This window comes from Lutra lutra, chromosome 12 (assembly GCF_902655055.1).
Source record: "Lutra lutra chromosome 12, mLutLut1.2, whole genome shotgun sequence".
NCBI lineage: Eukaryota > Metazoa > Chordata > Mammalia > Carnivora > Mustelidae > Lutra > Lutra lutra.
In genome coordinates, this window is record NC_062289.1 from 90887481 (window position 1) to 90913872 (window position 26392).

The window sequence follows — 26392 nt, forward strand, 5'->3', positions numbered from 1 at the left end:
GGGAAGCAGAGAGCCCGATGAGGGCCGATCCCAGGATCAAGAGCCGGTGAAGGCAGAGGCTTTAACCCACTAAGCCACCCAGGCACCCCTGAACAATTGTTTTTGAAATTGTGCATTTTAAGTGAATTTACAATTGTTACCTGTGTTTTGTTCGTTTGTTTGTTTGTTTCCCTACGTAGGATTTCTTAATATTTGGGATCTAAGGACTGGAAAGTATCCTGTCCATCGTTTTGAGCATGACGCAAGGATACAAGCACTCGCCCTCAGCCAGGACGACGCGACTGTGGCCACGGCTTCTGCTTTTGACGTTGTGATGCTACGCCCCAGTGAGGAGGGGTATTGGCAAATCACTGCTGAATTTGAAGTTCAGAAACTGGTAAGCTTTTTGGTTTGGTCACTGTATTCTCCATTGTTGAAATCCCCAGGTCTGATACAGACAGATAGTGATGATGTCGGCAGCTCCCATTCACTCAGGGCTTCGTGGACACCTTGCATTTCTAAATCTCTTGGCAGCCTTGCAAAATAGATAGTATCTTTCCCCCATTTACCAGAAAGCCAGGAGAGGCTTGGAGCAGTAAACCGACTTGCCCCATATCTCAGCGCTAAGAAGCTGTGCTGCAAACCTCAGGGCTGACTTCAAGGCTAGTATTTCTGGTTACGGGGGTCTTTGGCTTCCTTCACGTTCATAGGACATTCACCCCTGGAAATCTGAGCCTGGTTTCTAGCCTATTACATAAGTGAAAATGAATTCAGTCATATCCTGCCAATCCATATGGGAAGGAAGGTTTCCATCCTGCACTTTCTTCACCTAGGATTTTCTCACCTGGAATTAAGAGTAGCTCCTGAGTGAAAATAAATTTAAGTCCGCGTTAATTGGGTAGCTGTGTTCCAGGATGTCATGCGTGAAGCTCGGCCAGCCTGAAGAGTTCTTTCACATAGAGCCTGTTTCCGAGTCCATTTGTATGTGAGCCTCCATGGTTATATGGTGGGAGATGATTTTGCGGTAAGAAGGAAGAGCTTAAATCTGTGCTAAATTTGGATTTAATTTAACCTTGATTTTAGCGCTAGTGGGAGAGCAAACCAAAAAGCCAATTTTGAATAATGAATTTGTGGTCTGACCTGGAACAGATCCTGTTCTCCCTTTTCCCCCCTGGTAGAGCTCTTGTTAGGCTTGAGTAACTAAAAAGCCCTTGGCCTCTCCACGTCCCCTCCATAAGCTTCTTGTCCCTCTAGTGAGCAATTTCTGCAGTTTCAGTGGTGGTTCTCTGAAACTGCCTGTTGCTCCTCTTAGAGAAATGTAGAAGTGCCATCTCTTTGTTTGTTCTCGAAACTACCATAGTGCTTATCATTTGGTTTCTGCCTAAAGAATATTCTAGATGAGCAATAATTATATGAATTCGACAGTTACTTAAGATTTGAGTTCCTCTGTAAAGTGTAAATCCTGCCTTGGCAATAAGGTGGCACCCTGGCATAGACTGGAAGCTTTTTAAAGTAGTTTACAGCTCCTGGCAAATGGCACAGCCACAGTCGATCTGAGCTTCTTGGTCTGTCAAAAATCCAACAGTAAAGTGAAATTAAATGGCTAGACTGAGGATGTTGATTTTAGGAAAATAAGAAATGAGTTTTAGAATAGGGGAGAGAGGAAGGAGGCAACCGCTGCTGGAGGCATGTGTTATTATGCTTTTTATGTGTTCTTTCTCCTCCTGGATGAGGGGTGGCCACAGAATGTGCTGTCACTGAAAAAGGCACCTCCTGGCCTGTGAAAGCCGGGCCATTTTTGTCTTTCCCAGATAGGCTACCTGAATCACAATAGCAGTGTTCCCCGATTGGTACTACTGGCTTAGAATGTCTGTCCTTTGTCATGAGTTCTTGGCTGGGGACATGGGGCCGCCACTCACACTCTTGGGCCAGAGGATTAGCAGAATCACCCGGATGTTTACTCTCTCTCAAGCTCCTCTGGACATTCCCCGGGGTGCAGGCTTTTGAACTCCTTTGGCTCATTGTCAGGGCAGTGCTGTCCCTTTCCACAGTGGTTTTCATAATTACACAGCATGGCACACCGTCTGCTTTTGTACTCTCCCATTTTACTCAAGGTGAAAACCTGGTGTAAACTGTGCTTGGGAGACATGTGCCACTCAGGGACATAGAAAAGCAGATTACTCCTGAAGGGAGCACCTCATGCTCATGCAGATTAGAGAAAGCGGTTGCAATGATGCAGTCAGGAGTAGTGAAGGGGCCTTTCTACCCTCGATGACTTTGAAGCCAGCAGAGGACAGATACCTCAGGTACTTTTAGCCTTTTAGCAACACATTTTTGGTATTTGCACAAATGTTAAAATGTGAATGGTGCTAATTTGGAACTGAGTGAATTTTTTTCAGTTTCTTGTAAAAAAAAAAAAAACCTTTATTTTTTTGAATAGTTATTATACCCTCATGGTTCAGAATTTAAAAGATAGAGTAAGGTTTACAGGGAGAAATCTCTCTTCCACCCCATCAAAGAACTCTGTTCCCTTCTTGAAAGCAGCCAATATTATCAGATTTATATTTGCATAAGTCACATACGTGCTGTGGTCCCTCTGGCCCCCCTTCACGCACAGTAGCATACTGTGAATCCTGTACCTCGCTTCCTTGCTTTTTCCCCCCAAATGTATCTTGGAGATGATTCCATTTATATCAGTTTGTAAAGAATGCTTCATGCTTTTTTTTCCCTGTGGCTGCATAGTATTCCAATGCATAGATGTATTGTTAATTAGTCCCTTGGTAAGGCATGTTTAGGTTTTTCCAATTTTTAGCTAAGACAACATAGTAAATAGTAAATAACCTTGTACACAATTGTTTTGCCTGTATGTGAGTTTACTTGTAAGTAAATTCCTAGGGCTGACTTGCTGGTTCAGAGCGAATGTGCATTTGACATTGTGATAAGTATTGCCAGATGTCCCTCTAGAGAGGTTGGAACAGATTATATCCCACCAGCCATAAGTGGGATCTGCAAGTATGGTTGTCTCCCCTCCATTTCCAGACCAGTGGCCTATCAGGCTAATTGATCTTTGCTGATATGACTGGTGAAAATGGTATCTTGGCGAATTACTTCATATTTCTCTTATTGGAAATGTATCGTGTTTTTTTTGTTTTTGTTTTTGTTTTACAAAGAGCAACTTTTTATTAGTGTAAGAACTATGTTCTCATTTCCATGACCTTGTGAGCCTTTGTCCATCTTTTTCTGTCAGGTTGCTGGTCTTATTGACATAGAGGAGGGACTGTATATTTTTTACCAAGTCAGGATGAACCATGGGTGAGACCTGATGAACTCCATAACTCTTATCCTTTCACAGGTTGACTACCTTGAAATAGTTCCAGATACTGAAAGGTACCCTGTGGCAGTGGCCACGGCTGGAGATCTGGTGTACCTTCTAAAAGCTGAAGACTCTGCCAGAACCCTCCATTATGTCTACGGCCAGCCCGTCACGTGTCTGGATGTCTCGGCCAGCCAGGCTGCTTTCGGAGTGAAGAGTCTAGGATGGGTATACGAAGGAAACAAGGTACAAAAATAGTAAGACGTATAAGGAACAAAAAAGAACATCGATTTTTATTTTTTTGAAGACAATTAAAAAATTAAAGCTGTCTGATAAATTTTTAAGGTATATTCAGGCAATATATATTCAGCATAGTAAAAAAAAAATAAGAAACTTCAAGCACTTCTGAAGGCTGTAAAATGAAAGTAATTGTTTCCTTTCTCGTTCCTTCCCCTAACCCCACTCCACAGAAGAAACTATTGAACAGTTTTTAGGTATCCATCTAGAAGAATTTCATGCATTTATAGGAACATTTATACTAAAAAATGAGATCATAGTATACATACTGTCCTGTACTCAACATTTTCATTCAGTAATATACCTCGGAGAGCGTTCCCTGTCGGCACATACCATGCTCCTTCTCACTAGGGTTCCAGCGTATGCTTATGGCCCATGTCTGTTTATCCAGCCCTGCTCACGGGTGGGCAGTTGGGTCGTTTTCACTGTTGGCTGTTACCGACCACACTACGATGTGTACTGCAGCTTCTGAAAGTCTTGTGTAGTAGATCTCTAGGACAAATTCTTAGTGGTTACGTTGCTTGGCCAGAGGGTATGTGCACTTAAGACGATGATGGACTTTGGCAAATTGCCCTCTAAAAGGGTTGCAGCAAAATTTCTCACCAGTAGTGCATAAAAGCGCCTTCTGATAATCTTTGAGTCAAAATTAAGGAGACAGGTTTTTTAATTGACTAAATTTTACCACTACCTAGCATTTTACTATCCTGACTATAGGCCAAGTATTTGGTCTTAAAGTTGATTTCTCTCTCTCTCTCTTCCAGTGGAATCGGGAGAAAGGGATCAAGTTTTGTTTTGTATTGTTTTGTTTTATTTTTCTCCAATTTCCCCGCTCTTGACCCTGCTGGCAGTGGGTGCAGTCCTTGGGAAGGAGCTTCCCTGAGCCAGCGGCTCCTCTGACGACATAGCTTCTCCTTCAGGAAAGAGGCCCTCTTCCACAGAGCAGCGTTATGACCCGGAGAAAAGCCAGGCTCTGGATGCACACAGCCGAATTTCGGTTCCACTTCTGTAGTAACCTACTGCCCTGTGGGACCTTAACCGTTTTAGGCCTCGGTTTTCTCATTGGTAAAAGGGAGTTCTGAGTAGTAGCTACTTCATAAAATGGTAGGGTTTGATGAAAATCTGTGTGTAAAGCTTTAAGCATAGTGCCTGGCATGCGAGCATGACCATCATGGTGCTTCCTGTTTCTTTCCTCCACTCCTAGTTTGTGTCTGGCCTCCAGTTGGGATTTTTATATCTTGTTTCCCCTGTGGATAGTCGCCTCGAAGATCAAATCTCGTTCATCAAGGTGTTCACTGGTTTTGCCACTTAGTAAATGTGCAAAGTTTTGAAGCATCCCGGATTGCAGTGAGCTAGAGCACATTGAGCACAGCTTAGCTGGAAAGATAGATTGAGGATGATTTAACTCCAGTGTTGTGCGTTCCTGGGAGGTGGGGGAGGGGAGAGCAGTTGATTTCCTAAGGCACTTTCCTTTCTTGCTTTGAAAAAACCTTTTCTGGTCCCCGATGAGCTCATTTATTGAGAGAAGAGAGACTGTTTGCCTTCTAAGTTTTCATCTCTCATACGTTCAAGTTTGGTTATCTCCTTTATGTCTCAGGTTCTCAGTGTAGTGAGGTGATAGTTTTATTTAGCACTAGCCTGGCTTAAATTTGTCCTATTTTAATAAATTTTTCATAGTCCGGTCCTCTTTCTCTTTGACTTACCTGTGCGGATGTATGTGAGAAACCGTAAAGGGACATTTGAGCACAAAATTAGAGTGGGTTCATCCTTTGGGTATTGATGAAAAGAAGTGCTGTTTCGGACATCTCGGGCTTTTCAGCCCCATTCAAAGCGCTAATTAGGGAGACCTGCGTGGCTCGGTCGGTTGAAAATCTGCCTCCGGCTTGGGTCATGACCCCAGGATCCTGGGATCAAGCCCCACATCAGGCTTCCTGCTCAGCGAGGAGCCTGCTTCTCCCTCTCTTCCCTGCTGATGCTCTTTCTCTTTCTCTCTCTCTGGCTATCTCTGTCACTATCTCCGTCTCTCTCTCAAAAAAAAAAAAAAAAAAATCTAAAAGAATAAAAGCACTAATTATTGGAATCAGCTGATTAACCCACTGATTTTATGAAAATTCACTTTTAAAAGTTCGTAGTCCCTCAAGTCATTACCTGGCATTTTTCATTGGTGTTTTAAAATGAAGAATGGAGATTAATTTACTACAAGAATATGTCTCAGCATCTCTTTGAATCTGATAGTACCATTAGTCATCCAAATATTATGTGAGTGCAGCTCCAAACCCTCCAACACTTTTGTGGGTGGGTGGCTGGTGGTTGTTAGTAGTACCGTTACAACTTTGCACTGAGATGTTTTTCCAGCATGAATGCCACCCACTGGAACGTGAGGGAAGACACTGCATATCTATGAAATTTTCCCCAGTTTTGAGGAGGCAGCACTTTCCATGTGATTGTGTTCAATGAATTCTCTGCTTGTTTGAGAAAAACCTGCATTTTTAGGAAACTAATTGTCCTGTAACATTTCTGGGTGAACTAAGCCATGTCATGGGTGGCTCTATAAGATTTTAGTATCCTCCTGCTATTCTATAATATAATACCACAATTCCCAAACAGTCTTCTGTGCCGTGCTCAGTGTCACTGTGCTTACGCTGTGAATACCACATTTGGGCTCTATTTGCTTTGGCCCGGGAGCATGTGGCCCAGCACGTTTTATTAGGATGGTGTGATACTATTAGCAGGAGAGCTTGCCTGTGGCTAAATGAACGTGGGGGTTTGTGTCTGTGCCTCTGGCCCATGTATTTAGGATTCAGATGAAGGCTTTATGAGAACAGAGAGTTTGGTTCATCTTTGTTTGTACTGATACAGAACTGGGGTTTAGCTATAATCCGTTATTGATTAACTGTGATCAAAGCAAATAGTGAAGTCCAAATGTTGATACAGAATTTGAGTCAGCGACCAGAATTTCCCTAACCTGTAGAAGTGCCCCAGCAGTGTTATTTGTGTTTAGTTGGAGAATATCCTTGTACCATGTGATAATCACATTAGCATTTTATAGGAGCCACAGCTATCTGAGCATTAAGTAATAATGTTTTCGAATCCATCCGTTCATACATCTAGCCAGCCGGACGCGTGCTGGGCACGGAGAGTTACAGAACACCAGTTGTGTTCCTGGCATTGGCACGTTACAACAGCATTCTGCACAGGCTTCAGCGAATGGGCACTTTTAGAACCTAGCCTGTTAATACACGTAGTCTCCTAAGGAAATGAAACCAAGGAACATCGCACAAATGTATCTAATCTCAGGGCACCTGGGTGGCTCAGTTGGTTAAGCAAGTTAAACATCTCTTGTTTTCCACTCAGGTCAAGAACTCAGGGCGGTAAGATCAAGCCCCGAGTCAGGCTCTGTGCTGGGCATGGAGCCTACTTATGATTCTCTCTCTCCCTGCTTCTTTGCCCCTCCCCTGCCTCATGCATGGACACATGCTTTCTCTCTCTCGCCCTCTCTCAAAAAAGTATTTAGTCTTAAAGAAAAGGCCTGTAAATACAGCTGGTGGTTCAGCTGTTTCCAGCTCAGGTAGGAAAGATCAGAGAGAAAACTCTGGTCCCTCTTGGTCTGCCTGTGCACAGGGATCCCCAGGCTAGGCTCTAGAGTTTTGATATTGCCTTCTTGGGCTCTTTACTTCAGTGGCATACATGACCTGAAAGGTGGCCGTTGCTAAGTGGCATGTGATGGTGAGGGAAAACCAGTGTAGTTGCAGTTACTCTGGCCTCCGTTGTGCTGCAGCGTGGAAATCAGTGTCAGCTCTGTTGCTAACCCTCTAAAGTGTGTTTTTATGTCTCACATTTCCTGAAGCTGTCAAAAACACTTCATCCATGAAAATGGTATTTATGATACCATATTATCTTTATTAATTCTTTTGCTGCTTGAATTAAATTTTTGCTCTCAGAGGTAGAGGGTTAGAAGATAGAATTGCCTCATTTAAGAGCATTACGTTGACGATGAGTCTCATGCCTCATAAAGGAAAGAGAGAGACCCACTTAGGGCTCTTAGCATCATTCTATGTATTTGGACATATTTCCTAATTTAGTTCTGAAGTACTTGGCATTCGATGGCAGATTGTATTAAGCAGCACGCGGCATGCATACTAATCAGGGAGATGTGAGTGAAGTAATCCAGAAGGCTGGAACGTGTTTGACAAGGACGCTTGCTTGGCGCTGCTGCCTCAGCTTACATCACGCTGGAAAAGAATTGCTAACGTCTCCTGTGATAATCATTCCCTCTACATGAACGTGAAAGGACTCTGGATTGGTGGCTTGCGCTTGTCAGGAGTTGAAATATCAGTCAGAGAGAGCCTTTGGAATCAGAAACTCAGCACCTGTGCGTTTGGGCCCGCCTCTCCCATATCTACACTAGAATATGAAACCCATCTTTTGCTCAAGGTACTATTCCAGAGAACAAAAACTTGGTATTTTGCAAATAGGATGACTAATTTAAATTGAAATTTCCCAAAGTAAATGGCTAATTTCCTTTTCACTCATCTTAAAACCTTTAAAATTTTTTATATATACTTTGTTCTTGGAGAAATTTAGGGAAGTAGCTCTTGGAGACCAGTTTTCTTGGGTTACTGAGTCATGTGGACTACCAGAAAGATCCATTTTTATTATTGAGGTTGCTGCCATTGTTAGTGACTCCTTATTGAATACATGCTGTATGCTGGATTTTTTTTTTTTTTAAGGTTTGTTTATGAGAGAGAGAGAGAGAGAGAGAGAGAGAGAGAGATAGCATGTGTGCATATTGCGGGAAGGGGCAGAAGGAGAGGGAGAGAATCTCAAGCAGACTCCCTGCTGAGCGTGGAACCCGATGCAGAGCCTAATCTCATGACCCTGAGATCATGACCTGAGCCAAAACCAAGAGTTGGACACGTAAATGACTGAGCCCCCCTCCACCCCCCAGACACCCCCATGTGCTAGATTTCTGATTGTAACTGAAAACCAAGATGAACCAAACATGACCTCTGCATGGGGCTCACGATCTTGTGGGCCTTACCAGCAGCTTAGCAACACAGAAGTGGTTTTCTCCCCATCAAGAGGAACCAGAGGCCATCTTACTGAAGTCGCTGAATTTCAGAGCAGTGAAAAATTATACAGATAGATTAGGATGGAACATCCAAATGCGTTTCATACACGTTTTAGCACCGAAATGGTATCAGGAGGCGAGAAAACCGTTCTGTATTGTTAATGAATAATAACAAATTCTCTCTGTTGTGGAAACCCTGAAGCACCCCCATGGCCCTAGGGTTTCTCAGCACAGAGCATGGAACCTCTAACTGCAGAGACCTTTCGCCGCCTCCTCTGATATGCCCTGTGATCACAGTACGTGACTCCGCAAAAAGCATTTCTTAGAATACTGCTGCGGCTTGTGGAAGCTAAGAGGCCTTTAGGGTCTCTAGCGGTCCTGGGCCACTCCCGAGAGGGAGCGACGAAGTCAGAGGAAGGGAATAGAGGGGAAAGTATTTTCAGCTCCAGTCAAGTAGTGGGATAATTGCTGGGGACTCAGCAAGGTTCTGGAGTCCGATAAACCTTAGCTGGGTTACTGGCATGCCTCAGGCTCCCCATTTGGGAAGGGAGAAGACCTGGGAAAGGCAGATAACGTGCTTTGCACGGGCCTCGCGCTCAGCACTTGTCAAGTTCCTCTTTCACCTCCCCACCCGCTAGCTTTAGGTCAGGTTAGAGTTCATCAGGAAAGCCTGGGCAGGAGGCAAGCCCAGGCAGAGGCAGCAGGCCTGACGGGGAGGAAGTTTGGGGGAGCAGTATTGGGGTGATGAGGCCACCTGGAACACAGGGACTAGCAGGGGGCAGGGCTAAAGCCATGCTGGTAGTGATAGCGGTCTGTGGTGCTTCACGAGATTCATTTTCCCAAGAACTGTTTTGAAAGAATACATTTAGAATAGATAAGGGATGGATCAATTTAGCTTCTTACAGAACTAATGGAGTAAGTTAATGTGAATGCTGAGTCACTTTGTGTCAAAGCCTCTGACACGTGAAGCCTTACTGGAGAGGGCGGGCACTGTGTCTTAAACATCTTTTGTCTTCACTTACATTTGCATGATTTTGTACACCAATGACTTTTGTGTCCTTTTCTAATTGTTAAAAACCTGGACCAGTATTTTTTTTTTTTTAAAGATTTTATTTATTTATTTGACAGAGATCACAAGTAGGCAGAGAGGCAGTCAGAGAGAGAAAGAGGGGGAAGCAGGCTTCCCGCTGAGCAGAGAGCCCTGTGCGGGGGCTCAATCCCAGGACCCTGAGACCATGACCTGAGCTGAAGGCAGAGGCTTAACCCACTGAGCTACCCAGGCACCCCATGGACCAGTATTCTTGAGGCTCTGAGCAAAATTACAAGATGATTACACTGAAGTATATGGTGATCATTGCTTTTCTTCTCTTTTGCCTCTTGAATTAGCTTAGAATTTTATTTAGGGCCTATTTTTTTTTCTCTCTTTTTTAATCAAAGTATAGCTGACATATAATGTTATATTAGTTTCAGGTGTATAACCTAGTGATTTGACTGTTCTATACATTGTGCTGTGTCCACCACAGTAAGTGTAGTCACCATCTGTCACTATACAGTGTTATTACACTATTACTGACTATATTCCCTATGCTGCACTTTTCATTCCCATGACTTATTTATAACTGTAAGTTTGTATCTCTTAATCTCCTTCACCTGTCTGAGAGGATCTACAGATGGCCTGTTAATAGGGCCTCATTTTTCTAATGGCGTTCTTGGTAATTTATGTGGAATTTCCATCCTGGTTTACCATTCCACACCCATGGAAGAATGTGAACTTGGAGTTGACCTTTGTGTTTGTTTCACCTCACAAATAGGTATGGCTTTGGCTTCTTCGTGACAGATGAGTCTTGGAGTCAGTATGGCCCAAGCAGCAACTAGGTTTTGTTAGGGTTAAAAATCAGCTTGTTTTTCATTTGATGAAGATCAAGGGGTGCCAGGAGGGGCTATGGGAAATATTTGTCTTTGCTCTAGAACTAAAAACAGTAACACTGTAGAGTCGGCTGCATGCTCTGGTATGTAGATGTCCAGACCGTTGAAACCCATGGGTAGTTTGGTGGAGAGCAGGAGAAAGAAGGCACCCAGAAAATGACCTGTGTGAGAAGAATTTCAGGATATTTAATATATTTTATTGTTCTCAAATACACATAGCTTAGACTAACAAAATATTACAAGTTAGAGAACTTTGCTTTTTATTCAGTACATAGATGAAATATGACTTATTCATTTACTCAGCACTCCAGTTTCAATGAGGCATCACGTTAGAGTGGGTTAATAATTATAAATTATTGAGTTGCAGATGAGTCCTAATGGACGCAAAGTTACTCTTTTAAGCATTCTCTCCATGTGTTATTAATTTGCAGGGTAAAGGAAAACTCCAGCTCAGTCCAAGTTTGAGGGATCATATTCCAAATTAAGGAATTTAAGCTGAGTAATGAGGTTTATAGTGTGTCACAGAGAGGCCAAGAATCCAACAGAGTGTCCCTCACCAAATGTCCACAGTTGCTAGAACCTGTGAATAGGTTAGGTTACATGGCAAAGGGGAATGAAGGTTATAGAAGGAAGTAAGGTTGCCAGTCCCCTGACCTTAAAATAGGAAGATTGTCCTGGATATCTGGGTGAGCCCCATCTAATCGTAAGCATCCTTAAAAGTAGAAGAGGGAGGTGGGTGTGATGCCCTGTGAGAAGGTCCTAACTCTCTGTTGACGGCTTGGACATGGAAGAAAGGTTCTAAGAGCCGGGGAGTATGGGCAGCTTCTAGAAGCTGGAAAAGGAAACGGATTCTTCCCTAGTCTTGACCAGGGAACTAGGTGTTAGCCAATGAGACCCACAGTAGGTTTCCAACCTACAGGATTGTAAGATGGTAACAGTTTGTTTCAAACAAAAACAAAAATAAACAAAAAGAGGAGGCAAGGAATGGACTGAACTGTGGGGCACGCAGAAGGCAGCTCTGGTGGGACCTGGACCTCAGCCAAATTCAGTACCCAGATCCTTTGGATCTTTCTAGGTTAGGACCTCTGGGTTCAGGCCCCATCTATTCCCCTGGGTGGCCACATTGCCCTGCAGTGTTTCCTTGGAGTGTGAACTCTTGTCTCATGTCACAAAAATGACATGAAAATAATTGCTCTCAGTCCCCCCTCCCTTACTGGTCCCTGCTCTCTCCCCACCTCTGTGCTCTTATACCACCTGTCAGCATACCTCCTCATGGTCCTGTCAGGCTCTACCAGAGCAGTGGCTCCGTGCTGAGGACAGTGGGTGAGGCCCTGGTGTGCTGGCCTTCAGCCTGGCCCTCAAGACCTGTAGGACTCAAGTTCTTGCTCTCATCCCACACCTCCAGAATGAGTCCCTTGCTCCAGCCAGGCCGACTCTGTCCACAACAGGACATGTCTGTTACTAACGGAAGCATTCCCTCTTTCCCTCCTGTCTCTCCGTGTCCTTTCAGGAAAGGTCTGTCCAGAGTCCCACTTACCAGAAGGAGCCTTACTGGCCCGCTGGCTCTCCGTGAATAAATACCCTTCTTCACAGACTTGTGTGGTACGTGGTCTAAATCTCACCTTTTGGTACTGTTACTGCCCAGCACTCTTCTTAACTAGATTAGCGTTAACAGGGAGGCAGGAAGTGAGCATTTACAGCTGAGTAATACTTCTGTCGTGGTGGAGACTCATTCTTGGCTTGGGAGGCAGTATTGGTATAGTGGGGGGGGGGGTGTCTCAAATGCCAGGCAGCATGGAAATATGTGGAACTCTGGACCCTAGCTCCAAGGGTTCTGAGTCGAGGTTTGGGGTGGGCCTAAGAATCTGCATGTCTGACAGGTGCTGTAATGCTCCTCGTCCTGGGGCCACACTCTGCACACCATGGGGTAGAGGTTTCAAGAACGAGCATGGGTGTGGAGGCTCAGCACCCAGGTTTGAACCCCAGTGCTACAACCTCATCACTGTAAGTGCTTCTACCTCTCCACATGTCCATTTCCTCATGTGTACAACGGGTAAAATCCTGTGACCCCCACCGTATGGGATTGTGGGGAGCAGGTGAGAGACGGCATTGTGGTAGTCTTTTGCACCTAAGAGGACACTATAAACATTACCCATTATTAAGAACCATTTTTCTTGGAAACCAGAAAGGCATTGTGATATGGTGGCAGACACTGACGTAGGGATGGGACCGGCTGGGCTTTGCCACCTGTGTCCTTGGCCGCTTTTGTCACCTGTGCAATTGGGGCAAGTTGCTGGGCCTCCACTTCTTTGTGCATGAAATGTAGGCAGTAGTATTTGTCTTCCACTTGGTGGTTGTGAGAATCCCATAGAATATTCTGTAAGGATTTATGTGAAGGAATATCGGGATTACTATTAACAGCTACTATTTATGTATTCTTTATGTGCAAAGCACTTCTGAGCTCGTGTGTGTGTGTGTGTGGGTACAGTTGTGAACCACAGCTGTAGCGTGGACTGTTCGCCCGACACCAAAGGCCCTGACTGTTCAGCGCATTTGCTCACCCGCTCCCCGCTGTCAGCTGTCCTGTGTGTCCAGGGTCTGATTTTCGCCGTGCTCTGCCTGTCTGCCTTCTTCTAAGCCTTTGTCCAGTCCAGCCCAGGGCCACACTCCGAGTCACCAGTGCAGTCAGATGGGCACCGAGAGCCTGGCCGGTGTTACCGCCTGCATAGTCCAGTCCGATGTTAAGTGTGTAGGCTTACAGACGACGTCCCATAGGCTGCGGCCTCCATTGCCTCCATGTATGCAAGCGGCGGACGGGATAACTTTCTCGCGGGTTGGGAGCAGTTACCTGTGGTTGCTGTTTGTGAAGCGCTTTGAAACCGGCTGTGCTCTTTGTTACCATGAGGCGAGCTGGGCGCCTAACGGGAGGACGGGAGGATTTTCAGCTTTTGGTGGCACGTTTGCACAAGTATGATCTCTTCGCTGGGCTGAACGCGTGGCGAGGAGCACTTCCGGCCGGTTTTAGGTACCCCTTCACCAGTTCTTTGCGGTCGCGTCTCTGTTCCTTATTCCTGCACTAGGACAGAGAGTGTCTAGAGAGAGCCCTCTGCAGCAAAGCAGAGAGCCCTGTGCGGTCCCTGCACAAGCAGACCGCCTGCTTTATCATCTCCAGCATCTGCGGACGCAGGGTGGAGGGAGCGGGAGAGAGATTTGGATTACGCCTGCCTGCGTTTTCACCCGAGCGCACTCCTGCTCTCTGGGTTCCTTTCAGGTTTAGGTCACAATACGTGTTGGTTTGGCCTCGCTCTGGTCCTTTGTAGACATCTGCCCACGCCACAAAGCCCCCGCGTTTGGCACAGGCCGTGGTGATTGGCAGCGCCTTCGCAGGCAGAGTCCAGTCCTGGAACGGCGGGGGGTGCAGGTGCATTGGCGCGCGGTGGTGGGGAGCGCACGCCGGCCTTGCCGGCCCAGCGCCTGGCGACACTCGGCAACACCGTCCCGTCCCTGAAATATCTTGGCCTTGTGGGCTTGTCACTCCAATTAAAACTTAAACATGAAAGCAGCCCAGGCTGCTGCTCCCTTTGTGCTGCGTTTGAGTGTGGCCTGTGCCAGCAGCGCAGCATCATGGAGACTGCAGAGGGGGCGCTGCACTTCAGGGATCCGCGCTCGCGCCGGGGTCGTTCTTCAAGCCTCGCATCTTGCCGGTTGCTGCTGCTAAGTGCACCTGGGAGGCAAGTTTCTGTTTGCCAACAGAAAGTCACCTTTGGGATGGCGATGAGAGTCACTGTGCACATGTTCAGAGCTACGCCGTGTTACCAAGCCTCCCGCTCTGACTTCTCTCTGGCAAGGGCTTACAAAATAGTCTCTCTGGCTGATTGTCAAAAATTACATCATATCGGAGTAAACTGCTTTTAAATCAGACATCCATTATTCATGTATATTAACTGCTTTTTTATTTTTTTATTGGCTGTTTTGTGTATGATTTACTCTTTTCTCACCAGGCCCCCCCTCCCTCCCCAATTGTCTGTCTTTCTCATCGTTTTTTTAAATCTTAGCTCATCTGTGAATTTAGAGAGGCTGTTCACTGAGCTTGGTGTGCGAACATGAATATGCAGCCCCTGCATGTGTGCAGCGAAATTGTTTACCACGTTATTGCGGGTCATATTGATGTTGGGTCAGAAGAGCAGCTTGGGTCATTTGGGTCACAAGTAGACTTACCCCAAAGGCTGAGAAGTCTTTTTATTTTGCGATTTTTTTTTTTAAATGGGCATTACTGGTCTTGCACTTCAGGATCTGTACTGAATGCAACTGTACCTCCCACTTCCGAAACCGCTAAATATGTTGTCATGAGTGCAAAAGCAAACGGACTTAATTTGTTCATTTGTATGCGTGGAGCAGATCTCTCCCGTAGGTCTGTGGGCCGTGGGCCTGTGATCGATAGATACAGGCAGAGACGTGTAGCACTTACTCATTCTTTCATCAAATACATGTTGAGTCCCTCCTTTGTGCCAACCATGGGAACTATCTGTCCACTGCAGACCGTTGCACTGGAGGGTCCCCTGGGCGTCTGGCATCTTTGTGGCTGTGGTGCATTGCCCTGATCCGTAGCACTTGTCTGTTTGGAAGAAGGACTGGACACAGTCTGTTCTACTTCTGTAACCCCAGATGGGCGTTGTTGTTGTAGATAGTCAGTATTTGCATACTTTTAGCACATTTACCTGAATCTTGGCTTACTGTTCCTTCTAGCATCTCAGGCCTTTTCCCTGGAATGATTGCCCATCTTCCAAAAGTATAATCTTTAGAAGTTCCTTTAGCGAGGTTCTTTTAGGCACAGGTGTTCTCTGTGCTTTTATCCCCCAAACCTCTCGATTTCACCTCAGTCAAAGGTCGTTTTGCTGATCCTTTCTAATGGTAGGCTGGCAGGTCTTTTCTCTCAGACCTTTGAAGAAATTTTTGGTTTTGATTACTTTGGGGCCACTGAGCACTTGACTGTCAGTCTAATGGCCTCTGCTTTTGTCTGCTTTGAAGACCTTTTCCTTACTTTTCTCTGGTTTTTCTCTTATGTCTGTAGGTGTGCATGTACTTTTATTTTTCCTGCTTGGGATTTCTTGTGCTTCTTCCCTTCCAGTTTAGAATGTTCTGAGCTATCGTCAGAATTTTCGTCTCCCTCTTCCCGTCTGGAACTCAGGGGGCATGTGTATTAGACTCGCTTCTTGTCCTCTGTGCTAGTCACACTGTCCATCCCTGCCACTCAGTGTTACCTTCTGATGATGTCTTCAGATCTGTCTTCGGTTCTCAGAAGTCTCTTAGATGCTGATGAGTTCTTTAGCTCATCAACTGCCTTTTTAATTTCTAGAAATTCTATTTTTTTTTTGTTTCTCCCAAGGCTGCTTTGCTGTTTTAGCCCCTCACCCACTTTTATTTCGATAGACATTTTCAGCATACATTTTTTGTCTTATCTAATAAATATCTGATATCCTTGGAAGTCTAATTATTCTCTTTGTTTTCTACCTCTCATTTATGATTTGTTTATTTGGGATTTTTTTTTAAATTATGAGCTCGTATTTGGCTGACCTTGATTTGTAGGTTCCCTAAGGGGCCTAGGTTGAGAGGGTCATCCTCCTGAGAAGACTCTGCCAGGTACCAGGAGACATGTTACTGACCTGAAAGTACTTTAAGTAGTAGGCATAGGGACTTGGGGCCTTGCAGGTAGCGTAAATTCAAAGTCTGAACCTGTGTGAGGGCAGACGCAGAGCCCACATTTTCCATCCTGAGCTGACCCTGAGGCAGGTTTCCAGGTAGGCTCTCTTTGCCAGTGGATTGACTTTTTCCCTAGTTTGCTTTTTACTGAGTGGACCTATCCACACAACGGCCCCAGTTGGAGGCAGACATCTCCGTTCTGGTGTTCTGTTTAGTGCTGGCCGGGAACTTTGCTGCTTCTTGCTCCAGTTCTGGGCTCCTGGTGCTGGCAGATGTCGTCAGAGCAGCCCCTGACATGAGTGCCGCTTCCTTTTCTGGTTTTAGCGCCTTCTCCATTTTTGGCTCCTCAGAATTTCTCGGATTTTTTAGGAGTTAAACAGAATGTCTGAAGAATATTTAATAGACTGAAACTTATCCAGCATTTTCAGTGTTTGTAAACTGGAGGGTTTTCTACATATTCTAGTCTGCTGTGTTGTCAGGGTAAAACCTTAGCCTGGATACAGTCAGGGTGTTCTAGAATCTGGATTTTCTGGAGAGAGATCTATGGAACCTCCTACTTTGAGTAGGATGAAGTGATTCTTTGCATATAGGCCAGTAGTAAAATTAGGCATCCAGGAATGGGGGAAGAATGTGTCAAGCAAAACAAAGCATCTCTGGATACCATGTACCAATCAGTTAATCTCTAAGCACACCCTCGGTCCTTGATCAGTGCCGCAGGAATGAACGATAGGATTTCTGCCCCCAAGGAACTTTGAGCCTAAGTCTGAGCAGTGTTTTACAGCGTGTGGCGTGGTGCTGGGTAACAGAGCCTCAGGTGGCCTGCCCAGAGCCCAGTGTTTGAGAACACAGGTCTGGGGAAAAGAAGCTGAGACACAGTTCAAGATGGCATCTTGGGAACAGCAGGTGAAGTGTGTAGACAGTAAATACATTCAGTACTGACAAGAGCGGAACTTGTCAAGTTGAATTCTGCCAAGGGCACAGAGAGAGCACAAAATAAGCATAATTGGGATGGAATTGGAGAGAACATGGGGATTATTTGCTTTACTCTCTAGAATTTGGCTTCTTACCAAGGCTCTCCCCCTTAGAAGAGCAAAGTATGTGTGGCAGTGATGGGGGTGGCTTCTTAGGGAATCAAGAAAGAAAGTAGGTAGATTTTGTCATCTCCAGGGATTTCAGATATCCTCACCCACACCGTGCCTTTTATCTTTGACCCTCAGCCCATCGTCTCCCAACCTTTAGCTCTCTTTGTCACTTCCCATTTTTTAAAATGGCAGCAGACAAGTGATCTTTATGCTTTTTTATTTTTAAATTTTATTTTTTAAATTTATTTTTAAGATTTAAAAAAAAGATTTTATTTATTTATTTGACAGAGATCACAAGTAGGCAGAGAGGCAGGTGGTGGGGGGTGGGGGGAGCAGGCTCCCTGCTGAACAGAAAGCCCGATGCAGGGCTTGATCCCATGACATCATGACCTGAGCCAAAGGCAGAGGCTTAATCCACTGAGCCACCCAGGCGCCCCGTATTTTTAAGATTTTATTTATTTGTCAGAGCACAAGCAGAGGGAGTGGCTGGCAGAGGGAGAAGCAGGCTCCTGGTTGAGCAAGGAGCCCAATGCAGGACTCAATCCCAGGACCCCAGGATCATGACCTGAGCCAAAGGCAGATGCTTAACCAGGTTAACCACCCAGGTGTCCCCCGCTGTGCTTTTTTAAATGCCACCATCTTGTAAAGAAGCCTTCTGACCTCTCCTCACTCCCTTGGAAAGGCAGTGCTGGGGCCCTGAGGAGGCAAGCCAATTGATCAGGTGGTTGGTGTCATGCCTTTGGCAGATTGAGGACTATGAGGAGGACTTACTATTTGGGTAAGTTTAAAATCAAAACGGAAATGGAGTTCCTTTCTTCTTCCAGCAGCGCATGACCAAAAGTCTGGGACTGCGAGGCCCTATAATCTCTTTGTAGTGATTTCTGTGTGCGGCTGGCTCCTGTTTCATTATGAAGGTAACAGGAGTCCCAGATTTAGGAAACATTTGCAGTGACACTTAGATCCCACTGGGTGAGTGAAGGACCTTATCCCACTATAGGGACAGTAGCCGTTTCTCAGCTCTTTCCTTCAAGCTTTGGTTGGATAGCCAGTCCTGGGCACACCAAATATTCCAGGTTACTCCTGGAAAGTACAGGGCCCACCTGCACCAGGCACCCCTGAGAATTGGCCCTGGGGCTGCCACCTCCTTCCTGATTGTACCCTGCCCCGTCCCCCTGCCATCACAAGTCACACCACCAGATGCAAGGACCTGGCTGTGAGGTGGGTTTCCTCAGAGAGGCAAGTCCCAGGTAGCGGGGAGCGGGACGGCTGGGGGCTGCGCAGCGCCTGGTGGAAGGATCGACCTTTACAGCCGGCAGCAGGCTGAGGCTTCTGCACGTCCTCCGCCGTCCTGGGCCATCCCAGTACCTACTGTAAAGATGATTAATAAATATAGGTTGACTTAACTGTTGAACGAAGTACATTATTGGTCTAAAAAAAGAGAAACAACCCAAGTAGCCATCAGTATGAAATTACATATCCGTAGAGAAATTCTGTGCAGCCATTAAGAAGAACAAGGTCTATCTATAGAGACTCGTGAGGAGAGGACTCTCACGTTGTTTGGGAGAAACAAGTTGTAAAACAACATAATTCCATTCAAAGGAAAACAGTTTTATATACACACAGGGACAGACAAGGCAGACCTGTGTCAGAAGGAGGTCCTGCACCCTATACACCGAACTGCTGAAGTGGTTATTTCTGAGCCGGATCTATAAAAGGTTTTCAACTTCTTGTAATTCTGTTAGAATGTGTTACAATATATATTACACTTGAAATCAGAAAAAAAATAGATTGTTTAAGAAAACGATTTCAGGGCGCCTGGGTGGCTCAGTGGGTTAAGCCGCTGCCTTCGGCCCAGGTCATGATCTCAGGGTCCTGGGATCGAGTTTCGCATCGGGCTCTCTGCTCAGCGGGGAGCCTGCTTCCCTCTCTCTCTCTCTGCCTGCCTCTCCATCTACTTGTGATCTCTCTCTGTCAAATAAATAAATAAAATTAAAAAAAAAAAAAAAAAAACAATTTCAAAGAAATCTGAACAGCTGCCAAAATGGAAAGTTTGGATCCTCAAACTGGGATTTATGAAAATACGTTAAGGTTTCTGGGGGCGGGGGGTGGGGGAGGAACTTTCTGCTGAAGTTCTTTTTATTTTTTTTATTTATTTATTTTTAAAGATTTTATTTATTTATTTGACAGACAGAGATCACAAGTAGGTAGAGAGGCAGGCAGCGGGGGCGGGGGGGAAGCAGGCTCCCTGCTGAGCAGAGCGCCTGATGCGGGGCTCGATCCCAGGACCCTGAGATCATGACCTGAGCCGAAGGCAGAGGCTTAACCCACTGAGCCACCCAGGCGCCCCCTGAAGTTCTTTTTAAGCAATGCTTGTTTCCACCAGGTGCCCTTTCAGTAGCTAGCTGCCTGGAAGCCAGAGAGCAAGACACACCTCCCGGTGTCCTCTGCACAAGCATCTCCTGTAGTTCTCTTGCAGAAGAGGCGCCGGCCTTAATTTCGTCACTTGAGATCCTACTTAAAATAAAACTTTGCTCTGTAATCACTTATGTAGGCTCTTTTGTAACATACATTTGGTACTTAAAGGGAAAAATCCCAGCAATATCTATTGATTTGGCGGTCATATTAGTGCAGAGAATTTTGCCTGAGATTTTAGCTCTGGGTAGTATTTTCCTTCTTTCCAGCATATCCATATACCTCTGAGAGGGAGTCAAGTGGCCCTGGGTTGAGACTCACCCAACTAGGGCAATAAAGAGAAAAATTAGTCTAATGCATGGTCTTAACAAGAGGGGGAGTGGGAGCATGAATAATTAATCTCACTCGTCTATGGCAATCAGATAAAATGAAGTCCCATTTGCTCAACCTTATTAAAAGAGAGAGAGTGCGGGAGGGAGGGAGGGAGAAATGGTAAAGGTCGTTAAGGGACTTTTAACATGGAAAGAACGCCTCGGAGATGGGTAATGTGTTTTCTAATCTCTGTGGTCTTTAACTAACCCTAATGGTAAAGGTACTCTTCAAATACTCTGATTCATTGAATTATTAAACATTTCAGAAAATACTTGACTCTTGACTATGAACTTTGATGCCTTTATGATGAATTTGCAGTCTTTCTGGAGAGGGATCAGATTTCCCTGTGTCACTTAGAGAGGACCCCTCCCCTTGCCAAAAAGGAATGAGAAAAAGTAAAGATGGACTCAATACCAGATTTTAATTCTTACAATTACCCAAGACGTTTGCACATCAGAGGCCTACCTTCCTACTATGGAAGTTGAAAACAAAAAGAAATTTTTGAGTCCAAGAACTCTACCAAGAGCTCTATTTACAAGGAAAATTAGCCTATGTGAGAGACCATGAGGTTGCTGTTAATTTTTTTCTCCCTCCTAGAACTGATTTTATGCAGCTTTTAGGTTATTCGCTATAGATAGAAGATTTGATTATTTCTATGTTCTTACTTGGAAGAATAACTTTTTTTTATATTTTAGAATTGTTGAGTTATTTTCAGAATTGCTAGAACTGTATAGAATTCTTGGAGTTTTTTCAAAGTTATTTTCCACTGCATGAAAACAAATAAAATTTAGCTTGTTCTCTATAGTCTTAATAGATTAGGAAGGCATTTTCAAATTTGAAATAGTCTCTCTTCCTTTCAGGAGCTGCTGGCAATATTAATTAAGGTGATAATCTTGTTTAAACTGTGAAGCATTTCCAAAGATTCACTTGTTAGAAATGTGTGTTAATAAGGAGATCATGGTTTTCAAGGTCGAGATCATCAGCCTCTCAATACTGAAAGAAGAATATCCTGATAAATTGATAAATGTAAGGCTGAGAAAAAAAAGAGAGTATGTCATTTCCGTGTGTGTGCAAAAGGAGGAGAATCTCTACAAAATATTAACATTAATAGTTTTGAGTTCAGTCATTTTAACCGCATGATCAACAGAATACATGCCCAGAAGTGTATGTGTGTGTGTGTCAGAGAAAGAGAGAATGAGGATGAGGAGGCTTTTGAAGTGTGAATTTGGGGGCACACATGGGCAGTATCTTAAGTATTTACAACAATGACTAATCCATAGCAAGCATCTAGTTATTTTTTTATGTTATTTTTATTATTTTATGTTATTTTTATTCATTTATTTGAGAGAAGTGAGAGTGATCACAGAGGCAGGGGAGAGGGAGAAGCAGACTCCCTGCTGAGCATAGGGCCTGATACTGGGCTTGCTCACTGGACCCTGAGATCATGACCTGAGCTGAAGGCAGACACTCAACCAACTGAGCCACCCATGCACCCCCATAGCAAGCATTTAATGTTAATTAATTGAATTTGTTTTTTTAAGTAAAAGACTTAAATAATCTTTAAAAAGATTCCTCATGAACCACCCTTTTTTTTTTTTCTTTTTGCTGGAGAGAAAGCACAGAACTGTTCGATCGTAATGACTACGTAGTCTAGAGATAAAGGATACTTTATTTGCTTCCACACCTTGTAGAACAGAACCTCCTAAAATTAGCAAGGGGAGAGTGGCTGAAGAGAGAGATGTTTGGGAATGTCAGTTATACCTCACTTAAGAAACTTGTTTTAACATTTGGGAATAAGACTTTGTGTTTTGGTTTGTAGTTTAGTCTAAAGAAATCATCTGTCATGTAGTGATTAACTATCCATCCTCCTGGAAATAGTACCATTCTTTCTTTCACCTTCTGGGATAGCAATACAGAGATGGGAAAAATGAGAGAACACAGGCTGGCACATCTGTGGACATCAGAAAATCAGAAGGCAGCTTCCCAATCTGACGCCGTCACTGACTCTTAGTTTCCATGCTGCTCTTTCTGGGTTAGGAAATTGGGATACCTAACGTCCCCATTTGGCGTTTTCCTTTGTGTCCTATGATTTTTGTACCTTGGCCTGAGGAATTCTTTGGCTGATCTTTTATTTTCTTTTGCATTTACTTTTGTCATTCTAAGAGCCATATCCCTGTGCTGGAAAAGGTCAGGAAATTATGCAGCAGAACATCTCGGTTAAGGGGAGCTGGGTGATGGTCTGGGATAAGAAGTGTTGGATGGGGGCCTGCTGTAAGCAGCCGCACACCCACGTATCTTCCTTCCTTCCCAGATCCTGGTGTACAGCCTGGAAGCAGAACGGTGCCTCTCAAAGCTGGGCAACGCGCTTGGTGATTTCACTTGCGTCAACCTCAGAGACAGCCCTCCCAACCTCATGGTCAGTGGCAACATGGACAGGAGGTAGGTGTGAGTGAAGAGCCATGTTTTGCAGCCACGGTGGCCTTCTGCCGGGTCTTTGCCCCTCACCTCCGCCTTGCTCGCTCATTTCCTCTGCTGCTTGCACGGCTGAGTTCTCACCCCACAGCCTTGCCGCCTCAGTTCAGCCTGATCCTTAAATACCGTCTCCGTGAACTTGGAGAACAAAGTCTCGCATTAGGTAATAGTTGGACAGAGCTAGCTCTCTGCCTCGTTTCTGAAACGCCATGGGAAGGTGGTCTTTTAAGCCATTTGGTGGACACAGTTGGTAGAAGGTCCAGTGAGACCACTTGGAATATCTTTTGTCCCCCTGCTGCAAAATTTGTCTGGCATTTAAAAGCTCACTTTCTAATATTAAAAACAATAACCTAAGGGCTGAATCATGTTCAGCAGAATAGGGTTGCCTGCCAAATGATGTCAAGAGTGTATTTCAGAACACTATGGTGTCCCTCTGGTGATGGGGGAAAAAAGGGACTTGATGGGAACAGATTCCAGTTTCTATTTAGCTGATTAGCAGTCTTCTCTTTAACGCTTTGGCTTGGGGAGTCGGATTTTCCTGCTACAGGGTCCAGTGCCAGTAATGGACGCTCCAGGAACCACCAGTACGAAAGGATTAAAGTATTTGAAAAGACCCTCTGAGTCCAAATTTTAGGTCTTTTTCCCTCCCGTCCCTTCTCTCTCTTGTCTTTTCTTTTCCTTGTCTTTTTTTTTTTTTTTTGGCTGGTTATCTGCCATGTCTGATCCAGTGCCCTGAAGAGAGGTAGCATGGCTGGAGGCCAGGGTCTGCCGGCGCCCCCTCCCCTGGGCCCGGCCCCGGGCTGCAGGTGGCGGGCTGCTCAGTGGGGGGAGCAGATCGCAAGGCGGGCACTCCCGTGTGCCAAGTCTCGGACCTCTGCCGTGCCAGTGCAGCAGCTTGCAAAAATAATTATTGTGTCAAATAATATTTTCAACTCCTGACCTTCACCCCTCTGCTACCCCTTCCCTTAGAGCAGGAAGATAATGTGAGTGTGCTCTGTTGAAAGAAAATTGGTTCTCAAGGCTTCCTAAAATGGCTGATAATTTCTGAGCTCAAGAATTGAACTCCTCGTTGTATGTCCAGTTTTTCTCTTAAAAAGCAAAAAACAAACCAGGCTTGGTAAGTTGGTCCCACATGTGGCACAGCAAATGAAATCGGTTTGCAGTTTACTTCTCTGTTGTGGTTTGCAGACTGAGCCGCACAAAGGCCCCATGCTTATCTGATAGGATCTCCCCCAGGGATCGAGCTGCTACTACTCTCTTTCCAGGACAGCGAATGCAGAGGGCTTTTGGGGGCATCCACATGGAAGGGTTTAGAATTGTAGGTCATCCCTCAAGTTTGCTTACGGCATGAGCATTTAGGTGTTCGACTATAGCTAGGCTCCCAGGAAGCCGCCGTGGTGTTCCAGAGAAGAGGCCTCTGCTGCCTGCATTACTTAGCCCAGTCGGCTGGACGGGGACAGTTAAAGCCAGACTGCCCCAACCCTTGTCAGCCGAACGGCATCCTGTCCATTAGCAGACCTGCAAACTCTGTAAAGCTGACCTTGTCCTCTGGAGCAGGGCTGCCAGAAGAGGAGCTAAAGGCCCTATGGAAAACGGCTCTCTGGTCACGTTCAAGTGTAGATTTGACCACGTGAAGTCTGTTTCATTAGGAAACCAGTGTTGTGGTGTGGATTTTTTGTTTGGTTTGGTTTTTTCATCCTCTGTCTCTCTGGATGTAAAGAGCAGACTAGTGGCTTGGAGTTGAGAAGGGGGCGTTCAGAGAGGCGTTTCATCAGGGCAGTGCTAGATGTGCCAGCTGGTGGGCCGCTGCTGCGATGTCAGGGGCCTGCCGTCACAGAGGTTGTTCCTTATGAATCAGAATAGTAGCATAAGCAAAATGAATTTGAAACACAGGGGCTAAAAAATTATACATCTGGAAAAAGGAAAGAGTAAGGAATCTAGAGTTTCAAATCTAGTAGCAGGAATGGGGTGTGCATGTGTTTTCAGCAAAGGCTTACTAGCTAGGAGTCGGATCTCGTTAGAGACGTACACAGAGGCTCTTACAGCTTAGGTTTCATCTCAAAAGTGGGAGCAAGGGGTCCAGTACTATGAAGAGAACAACGTACTTGGTTGTCAGTTAACGGCCGCTGCAATTTTAAAAACCTGAAACTTCCTTTTTAAATATTTATTTAAACTTAATTTCTACTGCGCTTAGTACTCTGTCAATAATTTGAAAATGAAGTGGACTCTAAAGATACATAAAACTGTCCCAGGTTAAGACAAAAGTAATCTTCATGAATGTAAGGAAATTAGCAAACAATGGGTAGAATTTTTTAAGACATTTTTGTGGGGGGTGGGATGGAGTGGCTAAAATTTAAAGGGAAAGAACAGCTCACCTAGCATCTCACCCTTTCCAGAAAAAAAGTCTGATAAAGATGGAGAGAGGGGCGCCTGGGTGGCTCAGTGGGTTAAGCCGCTGCCTTCGGCTCAGGTCATGATCTCAGGGTCCTGGGATCGGGCCCCGCATCGGGCTCTCTGCTCAGCAGGGAGTCTGCTTCCCTCTCTCTCTCTCTCTGTCTACTTGTGATCTCTCTCTCTCTGTCAAATAAATAAATAAATAAATCTTTAAAAAAAAAAAAAAGATGAAGAGAATGATTGGGGTAGAAATGGTTATTGTTGGATTGTGCTTCTCTCTTACTCGGAGAAAAGGGCTGTAAAGCAGGGAGAGGGAGGAGTGTGGCTCTGCACAGGAGTTTTAACATCATAGAGTGTTGACTTCTTCTGAACGCACATTTTGTCCTTTCCTGCTAAACCAAGAAGAGCGAGGAGTAACGTCAGGAGTGGGCTTGTGTCTGTTCTCCTCACCACAGTGTCCAGCGCTCAGGCAGGGTTCAACACAAAGTTCTGTATTTATTCTAAGATGCCCTTTTTATATTTTCACAGCTGTGCAATCAGGATGTGTCCTTTATAAGGAAATCTTAAAATTAATTGGCAGCATTTTTAGATGCTACACGAAATAACGGTGCTTCTTATAATCAGTGGTGTTTTCAATGAAAGAAAGGATGCATTGGCTCAATGAACACAACATGAATTAATGGCTTAGGAATGATAACATTTACAAGAAGCCTCAGTAGGTCACCAAGAGAGAGACTGAAGGAAATAGGCCACTTTGTTGTTGTTTCAGTTTAACCTGTGTTTGGGGTTCACTGAGCATTGAAATCTCTACATTTGTGTCTTCTACCAAATTTGAGAATTTTGTGGCCATTATTTCTTCAGGTGTTTTTTTCTGCACTAATCCCTTTCTCTTCTCCTTTGGGGACTCAGTGATATCAGACTTCTGATGTTATCCCACAGGCCACTGATGCTCTCTGTTCATTTTCTTCCCTAAACTTCCTGTACTTCAGATTGTATAATAACTCTTCAATTTAATTTCAGGTCCACTGACTCTTTCCTCTGTCATATCCATGTCCTCCTGAGCCTACCCAGTGCTCATTTTTAATTTCCGGTTTTTTGGGTTCAAAATTTGCATGTAGGTCTGTTTCTCTGCTCAGAACGTCATTATTTCTTACCATTTTACCTTTACCTTCTGGAATATAGTTACAATAGCTGCTCTTAAAGTCATTGGTGATTCCCCAAATCTGGGTTATTTGTTTTTTCCCTTAAGAGTGGGTCGCATATTCCTGGGGATTTTTTGGTATTTTTTTGTTTCTGTGGTGTCAGGGGTGGGGATGTATGTCAAGTACTTTTGGATTGTATCCTGGACATTTGAAATGTTATGTTGTGTCCACTTTG

At 44.8% G+C, this 26392-nt stretch overlaps 1 protein-coding gene across 1 annotated transcript in view; it reads left to right on the forward strand.

Moving 5' to 3' along the window:
- The window catches only part of FBXW8 (F-box and WD repeat domain containing 8), a 127929-nt gene that overhangs the window by 86668 nt on the left and 14869 nt on the right, over positions 1 to 26392 (forward strand). Inside the window, exons 6-8 of the mRNA XM_047697737.1 lie at positions 180 to 376; positions 3332 to 3538; positions 22461 to 22588. Of these exons, the coding sequence (XP_047553693.1) occupies positions 180 to 376; positions 3332 to 3538; positions 22461 to 22588 (532 nt within the window). The remainder of the gene's footprint in view (positions 1 to 179; positions 377 to 3331; positions 3539 to 22460; positions 22589 to 26392) is intronic.